Below are 25,696 nucleotides of genomic sequence, written 5' to 3' on the forward strand. Positions count from 1 at the left end.
ATTACATAGATTACAGGCATGTCTTGAAGACATAAAAACCTGGATGACTCTTAACTTTCTGCTTCTGAATGCAGACAAAACAGAAGTTATAGTCTTTGGACCAGAGTCTCTGAAAAAGAAACTGATTAGCCAGTCACTTCATTTGGATGGGATTAAACTGATTTCAGATAATAAAGTAAAAAATCTTGTTGTTATTTTTGATCAGGACCTGTCATTTAAATCCCATATCAAAGAGGTTTCTAGAATTTCCTTCTTTCATCTGAGGAACATTGCAAAAATTAGAAATATCCTGTCCAGAACTGATGCTGAGAAACTAGTCCATGCATTTGTTACTTCAAGGCTGGACTATTGTAAGTCTTTACTATCAGGAAATCCACAAACTGTAGTTAAAAGCCTTCAGCTGATCCAAAATGCTGCAGCCAGAGTTCTAATGAAAATTAAAAAGAGAGATCATATCTCGCCTATCCTGGCTTCTCTTCATTGGCTTCCTGTTAAATCAAGAACAGAATTTAAAATCCTCCTTCTCACATATAAAGCCTTAAATGGCCAAGCTCCATCTGATATCAGAGATCTGATTGTTCCTTATGTTCCTAACAGAGCACTTCGCTCTCAATCTGCAGGTTTACTAGTGGTTCATAGAGTTTCTAAAAGTAAAATGGGAGGCAGATCTTTTAGTTATCAGGCTCCTCTCCTGTGGAACCAACTACCAGTTTTAGTCCGTGAGGCAGACACCCTGTCTACTTTTAAGGCTAGACTTAAAACTTTCCTTTTTGATAACGCTTATAGTTAGGGTGGCTCAGGTTATCCTGAGCTATCTCTATAGTTATGCTGCTATAGGCTTAGACTTTTGGAGGATATAGGGACCCCCATTTCATCATTCTGCTTCATTCTCTCTCTGTTCTCCTATTCTGCAGAATCTGTTAGTTCAATCTCTAACCTTCTGCTCTCTCTGCTTTTCCTCAGAGTAGCTTTGCCTCGTCTCTTCCTGTTTAGCTGTGACGTCATCCTGGAAAGAAACATCAGCTGTGCTGCTTCCATCAACACCCTTGTTTATAGATGTTGGAGATCGGCCTGTTTTCCAGTGTGGTCCTGTTTCTCTGACCGTCCGTGACTGAGTGGATGTGCTCTCTTCGTCCTCTGGCATGGGAGCTGCCTTGGAGCTCGTCTGCCTGGCTGTGTGTTTCCTGGACGGGGCCGCCTTTTACAGCTGCTTTTTGTGTCTCTGCTTCTGTCTCCTTGAACCCCAGTCGGCCTCGGCAGATGGCAGCTCACACTGAGCCTGTTTCTGCTGGAGGTTTCTTCCTGTTAAAAGGGAGTTTTTCCTCTTCACTGTCGGTACAAGCATGCTTAGTGTGAGGGATTGTATTTGAGTCAATGAGTCAGTGCAATCTACTGGTTTTCCTTAGATAGAAAACTTTGTATCAATTTGACTGTATGATCTGGTGAACTGTAAAGTGCCTTGAAATGACATGTGTTGTGAATTTGGCGCTATGTAAATAAACTGAATTGAATTGAATTGAATCATACCGACCAGCATCACCAAACAGCAACCTAAGTCCACTTTGACACCCTTCCCATTATGATGCAGCTGTGCTAAAAGATTTCCTTATTTGTAAAATCAGAGCCAAAGTATAACTTCACATGATGCTCCACATTCCTCATTTTAGGGAAGAAAGTGCTTATCGTAAGAGTTGGCATAAAATACAACTTTATTTTTGCAATATTAGGACTTTATTCTCGTAATTATATGACTTTATTCTCATAATATGAAGGTTTTAATCTCGAAATAAAAAAATATACAAATCTCTAGCCTAAACCTAATACTCTGTCGTATGTACACACCCATTCAGATCTTTGGAGTAAAATAATCCCCACTGCATATGTCCAACGCCACTGTAACATTTTCTCTTTAGTCCTAAGAAGCCTCAGGTCAACTCACTAAATGATTCTTGTGCAAAATTCTGTTTCCCTGTGAAAATCTGTTCCGATAGATAGATAGATAGATAGATAGATAGATAGATAGATAGATAGATAGATAGATAGATAGATAGATAGATAGATAGATAGATAGATAGATAGATAGATAGATAGATAGATAGATAGATAGATAGATAGATAGATAGATAGATAGATAGATAGATAGATAGATAGATAGATAGATACTTGTTATATAAGCTCACATAGTCAAAGGAGAAGAAGGTGCTAAAGGAAGAAAAAGGTGCATGGGACATATACAGTATATACAGTGCATCCACATATGACAGCTTTTTTAATTTCTTTTATAGCAGGATCATTATCCAGGGTGTTTACATGAAATGCATTTCTCAATCTCTTGTTGAAGCTTAAAACACCTGTCAGACCTCAATAAACATTCAGTGTTTGCACCATAGTTGAAGGTTAGGTGAAAAAAAAACATATAGAGCAAATATTTGATCTTTTTTTTTACATTAGTGGCATCTTAAATTTAAACAAGTGAGGTTATATTGGACTGATCACATTTGACAATAGATGGAATTACTATGCATTAACCATTTTAATCATAACTTGTGACTCCAGCAGTATTGGTCTCAAATTCATGAGCATTTACGGAACATTTTCGTATTTATTTTCCCATTAAGTATCAACTAAACAAATATATTATCTTATTTGTTTTTCTTTTAAACTAAGCTAGATGTAAGCTAGATGATGTACAAGTAATATACATGTATTGATGACATTGTTATGGTATTTACATACTACATATAATTTCAAGATTACACATCAAGACTGAATTACAAGTACATGTCTGTTAATGCTATAATATTTTTCTATTTGTACATTGTGCATGCATGATGCCATTTACTTTTATACTCCTTCTATGCATAAGTCTTTAAAACTTTTTGAGTTACTTTATTTTATAGTCAATATAACATGCAATATATTTCTAGCCTAGTAAACTAGCCCCACCCACCAGAGGCCAAAATCATTTTTGCCTGCGAATTACACATTTAATCTCACATTTAGTCTGGTTTATCAGGCTAGTAGTTTCTAGCTGTAGTATTTGAAGCTGTGAGCTCATTTGTATTTTTGTGGATTTGTATTTATGTAGATAGACTGTACCTTTCTCAATTTCACGTTAATACAGAAACACTTCTATTTAATTTGTTAATTTTCTGTATAATTAAATACTGTATATTTGTTTCAGTGAATTATGTTTAGTTTGGTTGGGTCCTAATAAAGTCAAACAAATCCAATTCCTCAGCTGTAAATATTTATTAAAGTGCTTTAATTTCCCTGTTTATATATATATATAAATTTAAAAAGTACTCTCTCTGTATTATAAAGATCCCCATTTTTTTTGTGTTATTAATCCAAATTAAGCTAAAAACCAAAACTGAGGATGTTGGTTTTGAATATTGATTTTACTTGGTAGCAATCACGTTTTTTTATGCGTTAAAATATCGGTAGAATATAAATCCAAAGGCTGGAAAATGATGTAAAACTTTAAATTAGGTTGCCAACTTGGTTTCTAAATCATTTATATTTGTTTAATATAATCCATGAGATTTTAATAAATTACTTGATAATTTCTAATAATTTGCCTTTGGACTTTTCTATGTTTTTAAAAACTAACAATGCATCAGCTGCAAATAATGCATAACGGTGTTGTTGATGCCCAATTGTTATGCCTGTTTCATTCTAGCCAGTTCTTATGGTTATTGCTAATGGTTGAATAGCTTTAATAAACAGCAAAAGAGGTAAAGCATCCCCTTTACTGGATCCTTTATTTATTTTGATATTTTTACAATCAGTCTAAACTTGACTATGATAGAAATTTCCATTTGATAAAAAATTCACCAAAACCACAACACTTAAAAACCTCAACAGAAATAAATGCTCCACTCTGTAAATGTCTTATTCAGCATCTGATGACAGTAGAACCACTGCATCCATTTCCTGTTTTTATTCATCATATTTAGAAGTTTAACATTATGAAAACGTAACAATTCTTATCTTTAAGGATTCAATTTGCAAATATTTAAAACATTCTTTGATAGAAAATACAAAAAATATTTTATACCACTCTTTATATTAGATTTGCTGTCAGTCAATTAAAATAATAAATAAATGAAAGTTTGTTTTTAATACTTTGTGAACTGAGCTGATTTCATGTATTGTATGACGGATGTGTTTCAATTAACTTTTATAGGGCGAGTTAGCATTCTGGATCAATTGCATCCCCCTTACAAATGGAGCCCCCCCTCCCTCAGTGAGATCTAGAAGCAGAAGATCTATATCCAGCCATTCAGCAAAGATCCTGCTACATGGCTGTACATCTTATCTTGGCATTTGACCAATTAAAGGAGCCCTTTAATAATATATTACCTCCTGTAAATTAAGTTGGGGGAAAAAAGTTAACAAGTCAAGAAAAAAAGGTAAAAGGCTAATTGAAAAGTTAAAAAGGGAACATTTAAAAGTTAATAACCTAAACAATTATATTTAGGTTTATAAACAAACAAATGTTGGTGCCAGTATTAGCATTAATGCCTCTAAGGTTATGTTGTTTCACTCTGAGTGTTTTTCATGAATTTCTTATAGAAGCACTTTTGTTATTTTTCTCAATACATTTGGGCTAGTTGGCGTTTCTAGTTATTACATTGACATTCATTTTTACCATCAAACTATTCATATTTTTTAATGTTACAAAGGTAATAAGGTCTAGTCCTGGATTCCAATAACACTATTGGCTGGAAATGTAGATTTTCAAAGTATTTCACGGAGTGCCTTATAAAGAGATAAGGACACTGGGTTTAGTTTAATTTAAAAGCAATGACGCCATCTACTGGCCACTCAGAATTACTACATAAACTCCAAGACAAAAACCTCAGACTTTTTATGTGACTGACTGAGCATCCCAGGTACTTCACTGCTCCTGGATTCAAAGGAATAACCAAGAGAGCATTTTAGAACTAAGGCTAACACAGCATTTGTTCTACAACAGACAAAAAAGAATCATTAAAATTAATTCCCATTATTAACAAAAAAAAATAAAAAAAAGTCTAAAAACCTAATTGCAAACTTTAAAATAAACCAACAAGGGAAATTTGGATGGTTTTCAATTTTCACAAACAATTTAGGTGAGAAAACAGGCCAGCAGTTTATTGGCCAGCAAGATCTTTCACCTGTGATGAAAAAAAGCCATTAAGGCTCTGATGTTGCTGCTGGTAAAGCAGAGCGTTTTATTAGGCAGCGTTTCCAAATCCAATGCAAGGACTCTTTAAGGACCACAAACAGTATTTAACCTCTGGGAGGGGTTCATATGTGGAAGGATTTTAATGCAATTTAAAGTAAAAAAGATAAATAAAAAAAAAATAACATAGAATTTGTTAGAACAGGTCGAGTGATTACTTAGAAATCATTTTTATTTAACTTCCACCAATATATAAATATGAGCGGAGCTTCATTCCCAAGGACCTCATGAAAATCTGGTCTGTTTTTAGTGATTTATTTGGAAAATATAGATGTTTGAATTCATGTTCTTGTTGTTTATTGTGATCAGCAGAGATTGACTGTAAAATGTTTTTGACATCTGTTAATTTTCATCCTCCCCTCTGTGCAAACCTATAGATTTTTTCTGGAACCGCCACTAATGAACAACGACCACAAACCTGTTTTCTATGGTTTGTTACAGAGTGCAGTTTGATTTTAGCTCCCCTAACTTGAGTTGTTTTATGCTTTCTCTCCTTTTTATAGAGCTAACTGGCCGCCTCTACGAAAACATTTTCTGGAACTGCCACTGATGAACAACAACCACAAACTTTATAGACCTAATTTGTTCAGAAGCTGCAAGATGACCAGAACAATTGTTCTGTTTACATGAGAAACAATAATAACCACAAATATGCTGAAGCGCTGTACTATAGTAATATTAGAACTCTTGCTCCTGTTGACTTCAGTTTGTTTATTTATAAAGAACCAATTTACAACCAATTATTTCAAGAGCCTTAACAAAAATCAAACCTTTATTATAGTGATAATAAATAACAGGTGAAGATAGAATGACAGGAAGAACCAGAGAGAACCAGACTCATTAGGCAAGATTTGATATAATTTAGTCTTTTAAAATAAAAACAAGTCACAGCTAATGTCATATCAAGGCAATTTACATGAGAGCTTTAAAACAGAAACATGTAACAGAATTCAACACAAACAGAATTAAATTAATTTATAAACATCCAGTTAGATCCTATTTACAATATGATGAAGATAAATTTAGTGTATTTTGGCGTTTAAAGAAAAAAATTCAATCCAGGGAAGCTCAGCCAATCACATCCAGTCATGAATGCAGCAGTCCCTCCTCCTGAGCAATGAAGTGGTGACAGTAGAGAGGAAAACTAGCTTTAAGCAGGAAGGATCCTCCAGAAGAACCCGGCTCCATGTCAGCGCCCAGGACAGCAGACGTCCAACAGACACAGAGGCGCCGGTCCAAGGAGCAGCTGACCATCTGGAAAAGAAGAACAGGAGTTAGTGAGAGAACACGCTAGTCTGTGACATTTAAACACAGAAACACTGGGAGAGGTGGAACTTTCACCAAGAGAAGAGGAAAACACACAGAGAGAAGCTAAAGTTAACAGCAGTGATAACTGTAGACAATGGATGCTTGGAGAAAATGCCTGAAAATGCTGCATTTGTTGGAGTCTTCAGTCGGTTTCATCAGGTTCGTTTCTCTGCTTTAATAAGTTCTAAAAAACCCTTCAGACATAAACCAGGGGGAAATTCTCCCACATTGGATCAGAAGCTGCTTCTGAACCGTTAACTTCTGGTTCTGGTGAAGGTTTGGTTACAGAGATGAAAATAGAGGTTAACATCCATTCATGATGGAAAGATAAGGATTAAAGGTTAGACCACCTTGATGGGATGGCTGTGGTTTTTGAATCTCTTTGTTCTAGATCTGTTTTTAGTACCTTCACCAATACTGATGAATATCTGGAAGCAATAAAGGTTCTTTACCTTCTTTCTGGGTGGAGCAGACTGATGGTTTAGTTGTGGGGTCTTCAATGTTTTTCAGTCCAGGACTCTAGAATGTTGGAGAGACAAATAGAGGAGCCATGTTTCTCCTCCTTAGTGGTCTGTGTTCTCCATCCTCTGCTTCAGCTCCTTCATCAATGAAAGCAAAGTGTCCTCAGAGTCTGAAACTGTCTGCATGTGACGCCTCTCTAGTCAAACAACCAACATACCTTCAAACACGTGTGGATGGACTCTGCTCCACTGAGATCCCACTGCTAGATCACTGCTTCCATATTCAACCTGCTTCTCCTGTAAAAAAGAAGCTAAATTAATCCACAGAATTTTCTCGACACCAATTTTAAAGTTGAGTTCTCTGTTTGTCATGTTAATAAAGGCTTACTCCAGGTGTGTTCCTCTGTGCCGTCCTCAGGTGGGGACTAGGAGGCTCCTCAGCATCCTGGAGGTCCCGGTTCCTCACAGGAGTTCTGCTTTTGGACGTCCACAGTGTCTGAACATAAATGAAAAACTAAGTGAGGCCACCTGAAATGCTGACTGATCTAAATGATGGATGATTGTTGCTCGTTACTGTACATGCTCTCACTTTTTGTAAAGGTCAGCAGCTCAGATGATGCTCCTCTGGTTTGGTCGCCGTAGATCTCATCAGCATCTTCTGACGGCCCAAAGCTTGTAGAGGCTCGGTCCGACATGGGATTAAAAAAACCCAGAGGAGATCCAGTGTGGTCAGAACTGGCCTAGATCATATGTAGAGTATTTCTGCAGAGGGATATTTCACTAACTGACCAGAGGAACATCTAGAACTAGATCAAGTCACAGCTGAAAGCGGGTTCTAACAATCGCCGCCATTCACCACCCACATCCTTCCATCAGTCCTGTCCTCTGCTTTAAACTGCTCTGAGATCAATTAGTCCCTCCAAGCATCGTCTTTACCTTCTCACCATCATCCCAGAGACCAGTTCAACTGATGACCACTTCAAGCTGTGTCACTGTTCTATTCTAGATCTAGATCTAGCAGCATTGTCCTGCTCTAGATCAGGGCTGTCCAGCTCCACTCCTCCAGAGCTGCTATGCTGCAGCTTTTAGTCACATCTCTTCTCCATCAGACCTGAATGGAACGGCTGATTTCCCTCATCAGTCATTCAGCTCTGCAGAGGTCTGGTAAAAGGCTGTTTGTTTGATCCTGGTGTGTTGGAGGAGAGATGCGCCTGAAAGCTGCAGAAACACTGCTGTAGAGGACTGGAGTTAGAGAGCTCTGCTCTAGAGAGCTTCTAATCAGTCTCCACTACAGCCTTGTCCCTCTGCCTCTAGACTTTAAGTTGTCCTCATCTCCACTTTTAGACCTTTAGGATCTTAGTTTGACTTCCTGTGTTTCTGTCCTCAGCAGTGATGTCTCACTCCTTAGAGGTTTTGATGCGTCCCCAGCAGCGATGTCCAGCTGTTGCCTCGGTTTAGTTTGCCTCCTTGAGCTTCGCCTGTTTTCAACCAGAATTTATGTTTTTTGTCTTTTTATTTATTTTTTCCATTTGCCTCCGTTCTGTGATTGTGTGGATTGTTTGGTTTGCCTTCTGTTACTTAGGAGATTGTCCAGCTCTGTCATTAGACGTAGAGCATGTTAGATTATTTCTGCATTAACCAGCTCTCATGTTTAACACCTTTTATAAATTGTTAGCACATCTCCAGTCTCTGCTCAGATGTCTGTGCTAAAGGAAAATTCTTAACATCTAAAACTTAAAACAAAATCTAGCAGCGGGGTAAAGAAAAGCCACGGTGCAAGATGCTACCTAAGGCATCCCTAGACCTGCCAGATATTCAACCAATCAATAAATAATATCTAAATGTGACTGTTTCCAGTCTTTCAGCCTATCCACCTCCAATCGTCATCAAATCACCAAGAAAATACATCTAACTCCTCCTGCAAGATGATCCAAAGCAAGATGGTAAAATGTTTGGTTCTTCTGCTTAAGTCTCAGCTTCTCTTCAATGTGAGAAGCTGTTAGAATAGTTAAATGAAGATTCTTGATGAAATTCCTCTCCTCACTATTCCTCCCTACAACAAAACTTCTTGGCAGGGGACTCCTCTTCATCTTCGTCTTCCCCTCTTGTCCTCCTCCAGGAGACAGAGCCGGTCCCTGGAGGTCGGTGGTCTTCTTCGCCCTGTGGTGGAAGGTGGTCACCGTCTTCATCGTCTTCTTCCTCAGAGCTATCACAGCTATCATACATGGAGCCGTCACTAGACCCATCAAGAGACTGACCAGTAAGAAGCCACCAAACCTCCTCATAATCCTCTGTCACTTCATAAACCAACACCACCGCTTCAACCTCTGCACCTTCCTCAGTAAAAACTTCCTCATGGTCCCTGGAGAACAGTTCTATACTGATAATTAAAGGAAAATCAACCTGATCAGTGATCAAGATGCAGAGCTCCAGGAAGGGATCAGGGGCGTCTGGAGCAATGAGGAAAAAATCATTAGACCAGGAACATTAATTAAGGAACATTAAATCACAAAACTCAATGCTTTATTTTAGGTTGCTGGATGTGCCTGTGTGAGTTACTCAGGTTTACGTAGATTTAATCAATAAGAACATCTGTTAGCTAAAACTAATAAAAAAAACATCTAAACAATGCTAGTGGTTTGATTAGTGTCAAAAGAACAATTTAAATCGTTCTAAAATAACACATACATACAAAACTACACAGCAAATTTGGCAGTGTTAAATACGCTGTGTTAAAATATATTTCCTCTTTCTGAGTAAAAGCAACAACAGGTTGAGTAGAATGCCCCCTAGTGTTGGTGAAAATCATCAGAGTTCAAAGACGGCGTGTTAACGTGACTCTTGAAAGCTCCACCCACTTTTTCATCTTCAACCGTTTCTAGACTTTTCTGGCGGGGTGGTTACAGGTTATCTCCTCTCCTCTTCGAACGATTGTGGTAAGTGTTATCACTTTTTATCCGAATTCTATGTTGGGATTTAACCAAAAATGTGTTTTATGGGAACACCTTGTTGTTTGGCTCCGTATTTTAGCACGTTTTTTTTTTTTTACACCACAAATTCAAAACAGCTAACGTGACTGAGTGAAAACCTAGCTTAAAACGCGCGCGTTCCCAAGTTGACCAGTACCGCAAGGTAATTAACTTACTGTTGCACTTGATTTAGAAGTATAGCTTGGTTTTATTATTGATAAAAATGCTTTAAAAATTGTCACGGTATGAGGAAAAATTACCCCGCGCCGTTTTAAACGCGGTTCAAAATCAACTGTAACATTAAAACCATCAAGTAGACGCCATTTCCACCTTTATATTTATTTCGTTTTCTTCTAAACTGGCAATGGTTTACGTAAGTTGCTAAATTAAACGTTTGCATTACTGGTCTAACGGTGATATTTGAGGATGTGGTTTAACATAAGGCTACGTTAAACTTTAGGAAGCAGTTTGAATAATGGCGGCATGCTTTTCTTCGGCTTTGTCGACGTACAGAGTAAGCAGAGTATATTTGCATGATTTGTAGTAGAACGGGAATACATCCTTGTAACATTTTATCTGTCGCAGTGTAAGGCGTACAGTCAGTCATCAGCTTTCGCACCCCCCTCCCATTGAACATTAATCTTGAACGTTTGTGATGCTACGGGGATGCTCTTGTATGTCATCCACTTGCTGTATTTTTTTTATGTAATGACCATATACAACTTTGACCATGTTCAATTGTGTGCTGCAGGAATCATGTTGATTAAAACCAGACTGGGTGATGTCCAAAAATTTGTCAGAATAACAGAGCCGAATCTGAAAGAGTTTTTGGTCGCAGGTAAGAAATCGACTTTGGAGTCTACTTTTGTGCTGCAAGCTTTTAAGTGCTTCGAATAACTGGAAATATATGGAGGATAAAAAGTGCCAAAATTAAATAAATAATTAAATGTGTCAATAATTAAATGTGGAATTAAATAAATAAATGTGTCATTAATTAAAACCACGTCACTAATACAAAGTGCCACAATTAAATAAATAAATGTGTCATTAATTTAATAAAATACGTCTTAATTTTATAAAAAAAAATTGATATAATTATTTCAGTATGTATTTAATTATTTCAAGGTCCTGTGTTGCATGAAATCATTAAATGCACACTGAAATAATTATATATATTTTTTTAAATAAAATGAAGACGTATTTTATTAAATTAATGAAACATTTATATATTTAATTCCTTATTTATTTAATGAATTACACATTTAATTGTTTATCGCTGTATTTATTTATTTATTTAATTGTGGCATTTTATATTTAATTACACATTTAATTAATTATTGACACATTTAAATATTTAATGCTGTATTTATTTATTTAATTTGGGCTTTTTATCCTCCATAGGAAGAGTGTCTCTCCTCATAAAAAGATTTATTGGATTTTTGTGAGCATTAGAAAAATATTTATAAGTTTGATTGACATAGGTATTTGTCTTCCTATAGCATTTGCAAAGTTTGGTGTGCCAGCTCTGACAGAAGATGTGAAAGTTTTTGACACTTCGGGAACTGAGTTGGATGATGATGTATTTGAGGATGTAGTTAAGGATCCCTCAACTGGAGTGCTAACCATCAAACTTGACACTGGTTTGTCTCAGTTGCATATGTAATTTATATTACAGTATTGAATAAAATACAAGTTTAGTGTGATAAACATTTTTCCTTCAATCTGCTCCTGTCATGAACAGAATCTGTTTCTATGGTGTCTCCTGAGCAATCGGAACCATCATCCCTCAATTCGTCTGATTCTCAAGACACAATCATCCTTTCAGAGAGTCCTTCCAGTAAACGGCAGAGGCTGGACACAGAAGCCAAACATGTAAGAATTAATATAGTAAAACAGTGTTAGGTCTTCAAAGTGGTGGTGGTGGTTTTTTTTTTCCTGTTAAAGTGGCATTTTAATAACCATTCGGTTCATATGTCTTTATGATGTATTCTTAAAAGATAAGTACACCCACAGAATGATGTGCCTTCATTTTCTGCTCGCCCTCATGCTGAGCAAGACTCTGAAACACTTTTTTAATATTCAAATGCAGCCAGAGGTCGGAGACAATTTTGAATTTCCGGCTGCATTTGAGACATTAAAAACGTGTTCCAGAGTCCTGCTTAGCATGAGGGTGAGGAGAATATAAAGGTACATCATTCTGTGGGTGTACTATCCCTTTTTTCTTCCTCTTTGCTTATAGTTGGTAGAAACCATTTTGACCAAGAAGCCAGGTGGGGAAAGCATTATAAATGAATATAATCGAAACAAGTCCTTGACAGATGAAACCAGAAGGAAAATGGTGAACATACTAGCGGCTGACATAACAGAGAAGAATGGGTAATTTGTCAATCCTTTCTGTTTAGCTCAGTAAAACTTTCATTAAAATCAGTGCATACAACTAAGACATCTATATTTTTTTTTCTCATTTCAATGTTGCAGTACATCACCACCCAGACAGGTAAAAGAAATGTATGCCAGAGGTATTGTGAGCTTGTTTCCCCACCTCAGTGATCCATTCTCTAGGACTGGCTCTGTAAGTCAATGTAATATAGACAATATAATGGCTGTGATAGTGTCAAATGTTAAACTGAAACATTTTGATTTCTAACAGTATATTTCAATAGCTACTTTCATCTTTAAGTGATAAAATTGCTCTGCATACATAACTTTTTAAGTTGCAAGTTTTTTTTTATTATTTCCTGCATCACTTTTTTTATGTGGGTGGGGTTATATGAAGGATGAGGGTGCAGAAGTGGGAGGTGGTATATTCAAATAACACACTTTTTTTGTTATGTCAAAATCAAATGGGAAGCACCTTCAATCTAATTAACGGACTATGTTTATTCTTTATCATCAAAGGAGCATTATTATGATGGTGAAAGTGGGTCTGGGTACCTGGCCTGGAGAATTAAAACTATTCAGAGATCTGCTGCCAAAGAACGTCGATCATCATATGGAAGTAACACTAAATTAATTCTGAAAACTTTTCTTTGGTCAGAGTTTTTTTTCTTCTTATTTTTATATGATTATCTTGTTTTTTGTATATGTAGCATCATCTGCAGGAGCATCTCATGAAGATGGACCTGGAGGACCAGCTGCCAGACGAGAGCCCCAGTTTGTCCCAGAGATTGTCCTGAGTGAAGATGAGTGTAAGGAAGCTGTCGCATTGATGAAACATTCAGCTGATGAGGACACCATCAAGAAAAAGATGAAGCTGACATTTGACTTCCGCCGCAACATGGTCCTCGACCCACAGCAGTCAAGCAACATACTGTCTGTCTTTCCACGTTTCAAGGATGTCAAAGGCTTGGTAAATATTTCTGATTGACATTTTTAAAAAGGATATGTATATTTTACTGGCAGTCAACAATGAACGTAACTTGTTGGGATGTGAAATCTTAGTTCTAATTTATCCATACTCTAGGTGGAACAGGATTTTGTTCTGATGTTTGGGGAAGATGCCTCGGGGAAGTTTCTGGAGAAATGGACAACCGCATTCAAGAAAAAGATCATCCAACAATGCAGAAAGCTTCCATCGACCAGAGAGCTTGAAGATCTCCTCCTGGCAGCTGACACTCCTGAGGATGGCACTGAAGTGGATGACGACATTGGTAAGCTTGACTTTTTCCACATTCCACTTACACTTGTGTGTTTAACCATAGCCCATGTAAGAGTTAAGTAAGGCAATTCGGGGGCTGTATGTCCTATACTTCATATAAATATTGAATAATTCATTTACAACACAAGTTAAACTTTTAACACAATTTCTTACACTGTGGGACAATAACAAAATAAAAGCATATTTGCAGTGCCTTTTGGTTAGCACATTTTTATAGTAGTGCTGTGTATGAACAGCACAGCTACTGTTGCCCTGAGGTGCAATAGATTTATTCAAATGTGAAATGCTTCAAAAATGTTTTGTGTTAGGAGTAGTGAAAGTTTTAAATATAAAATAGCTCAGTAGAAACAGAACTGATGATCATATACACCTGCTGCCTTGTATTTTGTTGAAAGGGAAAATATTGAAATAGCAGAATAACTAAAATTTGCTGATTTTCTACTTAACATCAAATTTGTGTGATTACAGGTTGGGACAGTGACCTCGCATCAATTTTGCTGCTGTTACACCTGATTCCCCCCTCTGCCCAAGGCCGCAAGAGACCAGGAAAGGTGTCTGCTTCCCAAGCAGAGAAGCATCTGTTAGTCTTCAAGAAGGTTTGTTTTTTTTGTTTTTTATTTATCTATTTTATTCAACGACGTTTCATTGAGGGAGCCTTGGTTTTACTCATGATCACATACAGTTAAACGCTATACATAAACAAAAAAACGTGTTAATTTATTATTTATTTGTGTAATATTGCCACCATGTAATTGTAATACTCTGTTTTGTGTTTTTGTTTTGTCAGTCAGGAACCAGTATCCAAGAACATCTGGATTCTATCACAACAAGCACACAGCCCTACCTCCTGGCTATAGGACGAAGTAGGAAATCAGCCCACCAATTTTTCATCATACTTGACAAAAGTGCCATCGCTTGCAGGTCGGCCTCCTCAATTGGTGCCTTTGACGAACTGTTTAAAGCGCATTATGTTTTTGCAACAACATACCACCCGATGCTGTACAACATGTTCACGTTCATCCAGACCACTGTGTACAACATAGATGTAGGAAAAGTCAAGGAGAGTCCTCGTGTAGCTGAAGTTCGGGCTCGGTTGCTTCATTAGTACACGAATGGATCTGTTCAGTCATGAAGTGTTTTGTCTGTCAGTCTGAATTACCTTCTGCGAATACTCTTGTTAGGCATTTACGAGTAGTTCATGGTTACTTGGATGGAAAAAATCTTCGTCTTAAATGTTCTCAGACTGGATGTGGCCGTGTGCTTGGAACATTTTCTGGGTTTAGAAAACATTTAAATGCCAAGCACACTGACAATACTAATCAACAAGTTAACGTCAGTTCAAGCAGAGCAGACCTTGGTGATGCAGGAGAGCTGGTGACAACTAATGTAGAGTCGGCCACAACATCTACCGGTACTCTGCTGACCAAGTCAAATATCAGCACTACAGATATGTGTACTACTGCTATTGCACAAGTAAAAGCAGCTGGATTAAGTCAGTCTAATGTTGCGAGGTTTGTGTCAGCCATGGAAGAAGTCATTTTTGAAATCCACAGCCAGGCTAAGGATTTAGCTTTACAGTGCTTGTCTCCACAGGATGAAGAACAAAGAAAAAAAATTGAACAGTCCTTCCAAGTATTAGAAAATCCATTCACACCTTTAAATTCAGAAGCAAAACTAAACAAACATTTACGAGAAAAATGGGGACTTTCTGAGCCTGTACAAAAAGTGCTTGGCACAAGATTTGACAGCAGGAGAAACAAAACTACTGGGACATATGATCAAGTCATTGTAACTGATACATTTGCATATATTCCCATTTTGGAAACACTGAAGAGTATTTTACAAGAAGGTGATACTGCAGAAATGTTCAAGCCCAGGTATATTCCCAGGGAAGGTGTGTATGCAGACTTGAGAGATGCCACTTATTTTAAAGAAAGTCCCCTATTCTCAATAGAAAACGATGCCTTGCAGATTCAGCTTTTTTATGATGATTTTGAAACTGCAAATGTCTTGGGATCCAAAAAGGGTTTGCATAAATTAGGCGCTATATATTTTACTTTAAGAAATTTCCCCCCAATTTTTAATTCATCTTTAAACAATATTCATTTGTGTGCTCTATTCCATGCACAGGATATCAAGCGATACAGTTTTAATTTGATACTTGAACCACTTGTTTGTGATCTGAAAGTGCTTGAGACAGAGGGACTTCAAATTCCAAATGTTGAACACAAGATTCGTGGTACTTTGGTTCAGGTTACTGGGGACAATCTTGGTTTACATGGCCTGTTTGGCTTTGTGGAATCATTTGGGGCTCGATATTGTTGTCGTTTTTGTCTCCTTGAAAAACACCGTTTTCAAACTGTATTCTGTGAAGATGATCCGGAAGTTGTCTTCAGAGCTATCAATACACATTCACAGCACTGTCAGACTGTACAAACAGACCCAAGGCTGCCTCATGTATATGGTGTGAAGCGCATTTGTCTTTTGAATTCACTTCAATATTTCAACACAGCCAACAACTTCTCTGTTGATATAATGCATGATATTTTAGAGGGGGTTGGTCAGTTTGAGGCGAAACTGATTCTGAAGTACATTCAAAGTAACTTTCTAAGTGCTGAACAAGTGGCTGGTAGAATACATGCATATGATTATGGTTTCAGCCAGCAGCGAAACCGTCCACCTCTGCCAACAGATAAGTTAAGGGATGGTAGTAATGACCTGGGACTAAATGCCATACAATCTTGGTGCTTATTACGCAATATGCCTTTGTTATTTGGTGATTTGATTGAAACAGATGACAAACATTGGGATCTTTTAATTTTGCTTTTACAGATTGTCAATATTGTATTTTCCCCAGTCCTGTCAGAGGGCATGACCATATACCTCAAACATTTAATCATCAATCATCATCAGTTGTTCAAGCAAATATTTCCTGAAATAAATCTCTTGCCAAAGCATCATTTCATGATACATTACCCTCGTAGCATAAGGAAAATCGGTCCCATTTTACACACATGGTGCATGCTTTACGAAGCTAAACATAATTTCTTCAAACAACAATTAAAGAGTTTTAAAAACATTACAAAGACATTAGCAAAAAAGCACCAAAGTTATATGGCACTGGTTCGTGAATCTTTTGGCAAGGAAAAATTAACTTTAGGTCCAGGAAAGATGGTGACTCTTAATGAGTTAAAACAGGGCACAGCAATTGCTGCAAAATTTGGAACAGTTTTGTCAACCAGTGTATTTTCTGCCAAATGGATCAAATATCACGGTACAGAATACCGTCGTGACTTTCTTATATGTACTGAAGTAACAGATGAGATGCCTGTTTTTTGTAAGATTGACGTGATTGCTGTAAAAGATGACTGTGTCTTGCTCTGTGGAAAACTGATGGAAACCTTGTGTTTTGATAATCATTACCATGCCTTTAAGGTCAGGCTGCATCCAGATAATGTTTTAAAAGTGTTGCACATAAGTGAGTTATTTTACTTTAAACCGTTTGATCTTCAGATGAAGTATGGTACCACAGATAACGCCCTATATGTTGTTCCATATTGTCATTTTATGCAGACCTAGGGTCAGTTTTCTTAAGTGTTCGTGTTCAACTTCATATAAGCTGTTTATCAGGGGCCCAGTAATGGAGCAGCAGGCACACATTTTTGTGCATATGAATACGTTGCATGAGGATACCTGGCACGGCAGGTACACCTATTGCATGTCAATTCACTTTTTTTTTCTTTTTTTAAATGCTGCATATGAACAGTTTTATGGAGAGTTTTGCACATAAATTATCTTTTACTTCTTATTGTTCACTCTTCAAATGAAGTATAGGACATATGGCCTTATATGTTGTTCCATATTGTCATTTTATGTAGGCCTGGGGCCAGTGCTGCTAAGTGGTACACTGTTATGACCTGTTACATTGTCTTGTGCACCCAAAAGTTTATGTGCATGCAAACAAGTTGCATTAGGATACCTGGCACGGCAGGTACACCTATTGCATGACTTCATTTTTTTTTTCTCCTTTAAATGCTGCGTATGTAAATGGTTTCTGGAGTATGTTTGTAATGGTTAAAAATGCCAAATTAAATATTTTTCTAACATGCTTTTGTGAAATAAAAGTTCTGAAATGTATTTTTGCAATAACTTGTTTTTATTCATTGATATTTATAAAAAGTGTAATAGATGCAATTTAACACTACAAAAGTGTAAATATTTATCTGTACAGTGTTAATGGCTTTTAGGATTTGACTCAATTTGAGTTGGGGTTTTTTCACTGCAACAGTGTAAATCAAGACATTAATAGTGAACAGTTAACACAGTTATGAGTCTTCAGTGTTCACCTCCATTAACTCAGTGCAAGGTTAAAAAGTATCTGTATCAGAGTTGATTTGTCACCCCAATAGTGTAACTCTTCAACACTCCTGAGAATCATTTTAACTCTCTCCAGTGTTAATAACCTACAGTGTTAAGTTCTATTAACACTGTACAGTGTAAACCGGTGTTAAATTTTAACTCAATTCTGAGTTAATTTCACTCTGAAATTTCAGCACTTTGGAAAGAGTTAATTCAACACTATTTTGATAAGGACCAAATACACTCGGATATAGTTTTAAATTTAACTCTATAAGTGTTGATTTAACACTGCAAAATTTGCTGTGTACACACAAGTATTTCCATATATGTATATATCTGTGTATATGGTCCTCGGCATCAGTGGGAGGAGCATTTTTCTAATTTCACCGTCACACTAAGGAACGATTGTTGTAAAGGGAGGACATTTTGCTGGTCCTCACCAGCTATTCTGCTGACAGCTAATTTAAGAACAAAACACTACAATATCCTTTAAATCACAAGAAAACCATTAAGTTGTAAGTTTATTTTATATTCAAATCTTTTTTTTACCGGTTAATTGGGTTTAGATTTTTATTTCAGGATGTTAACAATAAAAAAATACGCTCTAAATGGTGCACTTATTTATTTTATTTCGATTACGCTCCCTGCAATTACAATAAACTCCCCCTAGGGGGCACGCATCCCCCCTTTGGGAGCTGCTGACCCAAACTATTCATTCAGATTAGTTCAGATTAAAGGACATTTTAATGCAGCCAATAAACCCTTTTTTTTTTATCTTTATCAGAAAAAAAAAGTTCCACTGGGTGATTTGGTAATATAATCATGAATATTTGAATTTTAATAACTATAAGCAGAAAATTGTAATAATTGACAGAAATAAAGGCTTAAAAGCGTCACGATTTAAATTTCAGATCTATAATTTCTCAGAATCAGAACCTCAGCTTATCAGACCCCTTCCTCAGTGCATCCTAGAGTAGAAATAAAGACCTTTATTAACACATAAAAAGCCCAGAGCAGAAATAGACATTAGCAAACTATTTAGAAGAATTTTGTTTTTTTTTCTAAAAACTCTAAGAAAGGGTCCTATACAGAACTTTTAATGGTTTAGGCGAAACCCTCCAGTGTTGAATGTTTTGAAGTTCTAGAAAATGAGACCTCAATGATAAAATTGTATAGCGCTTGGGATCCGCGTTGCATTGTGGGACGTGGTTACGCCTCCAGGCAGGAAAGCGGTGGAAAGTTAACCCATTTTCTATGTTTTTCCCATGGCGATCATGTGTTGCGCTGTTACAGCCCACAATACAGCAACGGTTTACCATGGTTGAAATCAAGTTAAGGTGAAATTAATCAAATGAAAACACGGCTGAGAGGGAGTACAGTACGCGGTAGTCGTAGGCAGTAGTCTGAGCAGCGGTAAAGGAGGCCATCAACATGGCGGCCACGCAAAGTAATTACGTCATGACGCCCAAGCCCTATAATTACTGGTGACAGATGGGATGAAATGATTTATATTCACCGGAAAATTTAAACAAGGGCTGAAGAAAAATGAAGAATGAGCTCAGAAATACGTTTAAATAATATATTGTTCTAAAATGATGTTTTAATTCTACCTTCTTCATGTAAACATAAAAATATCATCCTCCTTTCTAAACTCTTGATTAAACATTTATTCTCTATGCTTTCTTCACACAGTTAGCAATGGCAGCACTTATAATAAACTTAGTCAACTTTTAAACATGTTACAGCCAAAACATGTAAAGGATCTCATCTTTTTTCCACAATAATTTTAAACTTTATAGTTGTTATTGTTGTATCCATGGAGACCATACTTGTTCTCTGTCAGAAGGGGCCAGACGCCATCTTGTTTTAAAAGGATTTGAAACCAAATTAACCAAAAATGATCCTTTGAAACCAGAAACTTTAAAATCAAACATTTTTAACACCTTTGGCCTTCCATTAAATTCAAAAATATATGCCACCTTAAAAAAGCCTTAAATGTGTTCAATGCATTCTACTAAGGTATCCATGGAGACCAATATGTTTACCACAGTTTTTTTTAAAAACCCTCCCCTTTCAAGTTATAATGTATTTAACAACATTTATTTTATCCTTTAAACAATTTGTTTTGTATTTTTTTCAACCATTTCCACATGAACTTAATCAAAAATTATCCTCTCAAACCAAAATGTGTTTTTGTTTAGTATCATTACACCTCTGTTATAATTCCTCCTATTTCCAAGCAATAAAAATCACTTTAATACATATTACCCTATAAAAACAATTTTAAAACGTATTTCCTAAACACATTTATTAAACTAAACAACTTAAGAATCTTTATTTCTTATTTTTTCCAGTTGTTTATCAGGTTTATATTCAGTAGACTTCCAAAATACTAAAAATAAGAACTTTTTTATTAAATAGAAAAAATAAACAGTTTGGCTTGATATAAGGCTCGGGCACATGACGTCACACGTTGCGCGGCAGCCATATTGATAGCTGGTTAGCCCACTGCTTACACTTTGACTTCGCGCCTGTAAGGACTAGCTTTCTTCAGTTAGTAGTTTGCCGTTTCATTTTACCTCTGCTGTCGTTATGGTCGCCCGTTGCTGTGTCGTACGGTGTAGTAGCGCAAGCTGTGACTGGACGGGGAAAAAAATCCCAAATGGATTATCTTTTTACCGTTTTCCAACCTGGAGGCGTCTCAATGGAAAACAAATGTCCTCCATAACAATGAGTCGCCGGCTAGCATGGGTCGCTGCTGTAAGACGGCCAAATATAACTTTCCACTCAATCCCTGCGTCCATGAGAGTGTGTTCCCGGCATTTTCATTCTGGTAAGTTACAGAACATACTGTTTTTATTCATGTATCATTTCAAGTTAACCGTTGTTGGCTGATCTGTAGCATGTAGCATGAGCTGAAGTAGGGTTGTGTTCCAGAGGGTTAGCCAGGTCCACTGAAACACAAAACAGTTGTCCTACTCTGTTTATTTTGTCATTAATAGTTTATAATAGGGTTAATAGTTTTGGTTGTTTCACCAGGAAAGCCAGTAGATGCAATGTACACCTCCCATCCGGATTGGGCACCATCACTGCACCTGGGACACACTGAAACAAAGGCCACAGAAACGGCACGCTTTGAGAGACAGCAAGTAAGGAAACGCCGAAGGACTGAGACCACATCAGCAGTGGATGACACAGTGATGCCTGAGACAACCCCTGGCACACCTGGTAAGGCCTACAAAACATGCATAAAAAAAAAATAACCTTGTAAGGCAGGGGTCTGCAACCTGCGGCTCCGGAGCCACATATGGCTCTTTGGACCCTCTCCACCGGCTCTTAATACTGGCTAAAATGTATATAAAGAGCTAAATAATTTACTATAATATATACCGGTATCAATGGCTTTAGCGTTTTTTATAAGATGGAAGAGAATGGGTTTAAAAGAACCAGAAATATATTTTCAGAGACATTTCTCTATGAATTAGCTGGAGTATTATATGCTTTAACATTAAAAATATATGAATTTGTTGTTTGAGATGGCAACAACTAATTTGCTATACAAGCTTTTAAAAAAAAAGGTTTTCTAGAAAAAGTCATGTTATTAATTGCGGCTCTAAACAACTTTTATTTGGTCGTACTCTGGGCAAAACGGCTCTTTGGATATGAAAGGTTGCAGACCCCTGTTGTAAGGGCTTTGAGGTCTTCTCTCCAGCAGGAGTGTCGTTAAGGATTATTACTATTTTATTCTCATGCAATGTAAATGGTTGTGAAATAACATGAATAATTTGACTTTGGAGTAGAGGGTCATAAGGCTTATATTTATTACAGTCTATTTGCTGTTGTTGTATTTGCATGACACACTGAGCTAAACAAAAACTGTCTGTCATCCATAGCTGAAGATTCACAACATGAAGCTGAACCAGGACCAGGGACAGAATGTGACCTCTGCCAGAAACGGCGCGATGAAATCAACCGTCTGCTGGAGGAGAACAGGGCCCTGAAATTAGAGCTTGGTCAGAAAAAAATGGATGAAGATTCCCTGAAGGGCGATAATGTGAGGCTGAGGTATTACACTGGACTACCAAGTGCAAAGATTTTCATGTCTCTCTTAGCCACTCTACTGCCACTCATGACACGAAGCAGTAGAGTACTGTCACCATTTCAAATGCTCCTCCTCACACTCATGCGCCTCAGACTGAACTTGCCGATGCAACATCTAGCCTACGTCTTCAGTGTTGACAGGACCACCATCTCCAGAACCTTCAATAGCATGGTAGAACTTTTGTACTGCACCATCACACCTCTGATCGTCTGGCCAAGTCGAGAGGCCCTGTGCTCCACTATGCCCCATCAGTTTGTGGAAGCCTTTGGAAATCGTGTTGCTGTTATTGTGGACTGCTTTGAAATATTCACAGAGAGACCATCAAATCTTACTGCTCAAGCTCAGGCTTATTCAAACTACAAGCACAACACAACTATGAAGTACCTTATTGGAATTACACCATACGGGACCATTTCTTTCATTTCCAAGGGTTGGGGGGGGCGCATCAGTGATAAGCATGTCACAGAGAACTGTGGTATTCTTGATAGATTACTACCCAGAGATGTAGTGTTGGCTGATCGGGGCTTTGATATTTCTGAAAGTGTGGGACTTATGTGTGCAGAGGTAAAAATACCTGCCTTCACAAGAGGACACTGTCAGCTGGAAGCTAGAGATGTGGAGAGCACCAGAAAACTCGCCCATCGCAGAATTCATGTGGAAAGGGTGATTGGGGTTGTTCGGAACAAGTACACACTGTTGTCAGCAAAAGTACCGATCAGCATTGTCTTGCCATGTGATGGCGAAGACGTAACATTTTTGGACAAGATTGTTTCTGTATGTTGTAGTCTTACAAACATGAGCAAGAGTGTTGTTATACGTTGAATGTGTCCACAATAAAATGCCATGACACACAGCCAAATTTGAGTATCTTTCTTATTTATTTTCAAGGAGTGTAATAAAAGGTCAGTTTACTTTGACATCAGAATTTGTAATTGCAGTTAAGTCAAACTAGTGCATTCCTGAGAATAAAGGACTGTGCATAGGAAATACTTCAAGGCAAAAAATGGTACAAAATATAAATAAAGTCTTAACAGTAAGTAGTGCAAAACAAGTGGTACAGAAAGATGATGTTTTAACAGTAAAATAATAATAAATAATAATAATAAAATAATAATAATAGTACAGTGTGTAACAGTATTTTAGAACATAGAACAGTATGCACAACTACATAAAAAAATGAGATATTAACAGTAGTGCATTCCTGAGAATAAAGGACTGTGCATAGGAAATACTTCAAGGCAAAAAATGGTACAAAATATAAATAAAGTCTTAACAGTAAGTAGTGCAAAACAAGTGGTACAGAAAGATGATGTTTTAACAGTAAAATAATAATAATAAATAATAATAATAAAATAATAATAATAATACAGTGTGTAACAGTATTTTAGAACATAGAACAGTATGCACAACTACATAAAAAAATGAGATATTAACAGTAGTGCATTCCTGAGAATAAAGGACTCTGCATAGGAAATACTTCAAGGCAAAAAATGGTACAAAATATAAATAAAGTCTTAACAGTAAGTAGTGCAAAACAAGTGGTACAGAAAGATGATGTTTTAACAGTAAAATAATAATAATAAATAATAATAATAAAATAATAATAATAGTACAGTGTGTAACAGTATTTTAGAACATAGAACAGTATGTACAACTACATAAAAATATTAGGTATTAACAGTAGTGCAAACAAGCTAAAAAAATAAGGTGCCTACAGACAAGCGTCACAAAACCAGGAATTTTCTTTTGCTGAGTCTGCGTCAAGACCAACACAGGTGAGGTGGAACCACTGTATTGCACAGCTGCTGTTGTCACAGAGAACCATAGTGTCAATTTCAGGCCCTCCGCACACACACCACACATTCTCTTTGTTTTTCTTGGTGTTCTTTTTTGCCTTTTTTGGCCGTTTTGGTGCAGGTGCTGGTTCAGTGTTCACAGTCAGAACTCTGGTGGCCTCCGGTGTGGAGGTGTCTCTGGTGTAATACCCACAGATGAGCTCGGGGAGGCAAACTTTATGAAAAAATTCCTGTGCCTTCCTCAGACAGGACTCCCAGAAGCTGACATCTGGCAGGATACGGAGCACGGCAACGTCTTTCAGTGTCCACACCACAAAGTCACAGTAGGTTGCACCTGTCACGAAGATCTGTGTCTGCACTTGTGTGTAGTACCTATGACCTTGTTTGAGCTGAACAATGCCATCAACTCTGTGGAGACAAAAGTCTTTGTCTGTGTCACAAGCCTCCTGGACAGTGCTGTGTTTGTGCTTAGCAGGGCATTTCACTTCCAGGCAACCTTGTCCACAGCAGTCACAGCTAACTAGGCCATCAGGTGAGGCGCCTACCTGTGGGAACGTCGGGTTTATGCAGAAGCCAGACTGCTCGATTGTCAAGTTATCGTGGTGTGGTGCTTGTTGTTGAAGGTATTCAGTGCGTGCTGTGTCTTCATGTGTCAGTCCCCACTGTGTGTCTGCTGTTGCGAAGTGTGCCTTTGGGTAGCACACATTCTTGACTGTGGACACAGCCGGCTTGTCGATGTTAGAGACCAGAACTGCATGCATGGTGGAGGCAGTCACTCTCCCTGCCCGCACCCCAAACCAGGCAGGGGCCTTGTGTTGCTTCATGGTACGTGTGCGGATAGTTTTGGCGTCTTCATGTGATACAGCAGCGACGTTGGTTACCGTCTCACAGTGCTGGAGGATCTCGTTCAGTGACGCATTTCTGAACTCAGGATCATGCAGCCGGACTTGCAGTGGTGTTGGCATCTTTGCTGGCTTGACAGGATCTGCATAGAATTTGTAATACTCCTCGGTTGCCGCCATGCATGCTGCTCGTTCCTCATGCAGATCTTTGAGGAGTGGCCCCAAGTCACTCAGTGTGCTCTGATGTGTGTATACTGCTCTTGGCCGTGAGCGTGGGCCAGGCATGGGAGTGCCATCATTTATTGCTCTATCCAGAGCAATGCGCTTGGCCTTCGCTGTTGTGAAGTCCATCTTGTGGGCAACCTCTCCCTTGACTTTCCTGATGGCGGATGGAACTGCCCAGTATGAAGGAACATCGGTGACAGTCTTGGTTCCACGTAAACGGACAGTAGCCTCTATGGCGAAGAGCAGAGCCCCAACATGGGTGCAGGATTCTGCGATCCCAGCCATGCAGGTACAGTGAGCGCAGAGTACATAGCCCTCACAGGTTAGGATAATCCAAGGCTTCAGTGGAGGCTCATTTTGGCGCATAGAGTGCATGACCTGAGGACAAAAAAGATGGACACAGGGTAAGTTGCCTTTAAGTGATAAACAGGCACAGGAAAATATGACAACATTGTAACAATGATTACAATCTACACTGTTCCAACAGGACAATTAACAAGTTCAACATCCATAATTTATAAATAAAATCTAACTATATTTTCCTACAGCCTTAGCTAACAAATAGATATATATATTTAGACATCCATGCTTTATTGATAGAAGGTATAGTGGATAAAATACTTTAAGTTTCATCAATAATCTTTCGGCATAAAACTTATATTTACATGTAGTATTATCTACATTACTGATTATTTAATATGTTTTTATTAAAATATTTTTTATCGAGGATTTCACTAAAGACTCCT

At 37.6% G+C, this 25,696-nt stretch overlaps 2 protein-coding genes and 1 long non-coding RNA gene across 5 annotated transcripts; 2 read left to right on the forward strand and 1 right to left on the reverse strand.

Annotated features, from left to right (window-relative positions):
* Positions 1 to 6,427: 6,427 nt before the first annotated feature.
* On the reverse strand, positions 6,428 to 8,769 carry LOC119783589. The gene is made up of 5 exons (XR_005280820.1): positions 7,589 to 8,769; positions 7,388 to 7,495; positions 7,218 to 7,296; positions 6,991 to 7,137; positions 6,428 to 6,484 (listed from the first exon to the last, which is right to left on the reverse strand). It is a non-coding gene; the product is annotated as an uncharacterized LOC119783589 (long non-coding RNA).
* A 920-nt stretch (positions 8,770 to 9,689) lies between these two features.
* LOC119783586 lies at positions 9,690 to 17,763 on the forward strand. Of its 3 annotated transcripts, XM_038285182.1 has the most exons (11): positions 9,690 to 9,935; positions 10,720 to 10,806; positions 11,468 to 11,608; positions 11,710 to 11,840; positions 12,208 to 12,344; positions 12,447 to 12,540; positions 12,867 to 12,966; positions 13,058 to 13,317; positions 13,432 to 13,618; positions 14,095 to 14,222; positions 14,414 to 17,763. In XM_038285182.1, the coding sequence occupies exons 2-11, from the start codon at positions 10,725 to 10,727 to the stop codon at positions 14,729 to 14,731; spliced, it is 1,578 nt and encodes a 525-aa protein (XP_038141110.1). In that variant the 5' UTR covers positions 9,690 to 9,935; positions 10,720 to 10,724; the 3' UTR covers positions 14,732 to 17,763. The 3 variants fall into 3 exon arrangements, with proteins under 3 accessions (XP_038141110.1, XP_038141111.1, XP_038141109.1); XM_038285181.1 differs by lacking the exon at positions 9,690 to 9,935 and having other exon boundaries at positions 10,037 to 10,806; XM_038285183.1 differs by lacking the exons at positions 9,690 to 9,935; positions 12,208 to 12,344; positions 12,447 to 12,540 and having other exon boundaries at positions 10,034 to 10,806.
* A 2,707-nt stretch (positions 17,764 to 20,470) lies between these two features.
* LOC119783588 lies at positions 20,471 to 22,934 on the forward strand. The gene is made up of 2 exons (XM_038285184.1): positions 20,471 to 21,213; positions 21,879 to 22,934. Exons 1-2 carry the CDS (start codon positions 21,042 to 21,044, stop codon positions 22,907 to 22,909), a joined length of 1,203 nt encoding a protein of 400 aa, XP_038141112.1. The 5' UTR covers positions 20,471 to 21,041; the 3' UTR covers positions 22,910 to 22,934.
* Positions 22,935 to 25,696: the final 2,762 nt, after the last annotated feature.

This window comes from Cyprinodon tularosa, unplaced genomic scaffold (assembly GCF_016077235.1).
Source record: "Cyprinodon tularosa strain WSP-4 unplaced genomic scaffold, ASM1607723v1 ctg2079, whole genome shotgun sequence".
In the NCBI taxonomy this organism is placed as follows: domain Eukaryota; kingdom Metazoa; phylum Chordata; class Actinopteri; order Cyprinodontiformes; family Cyprinodontidae; genus Cyprinodon; species Cyprinodon tularosa.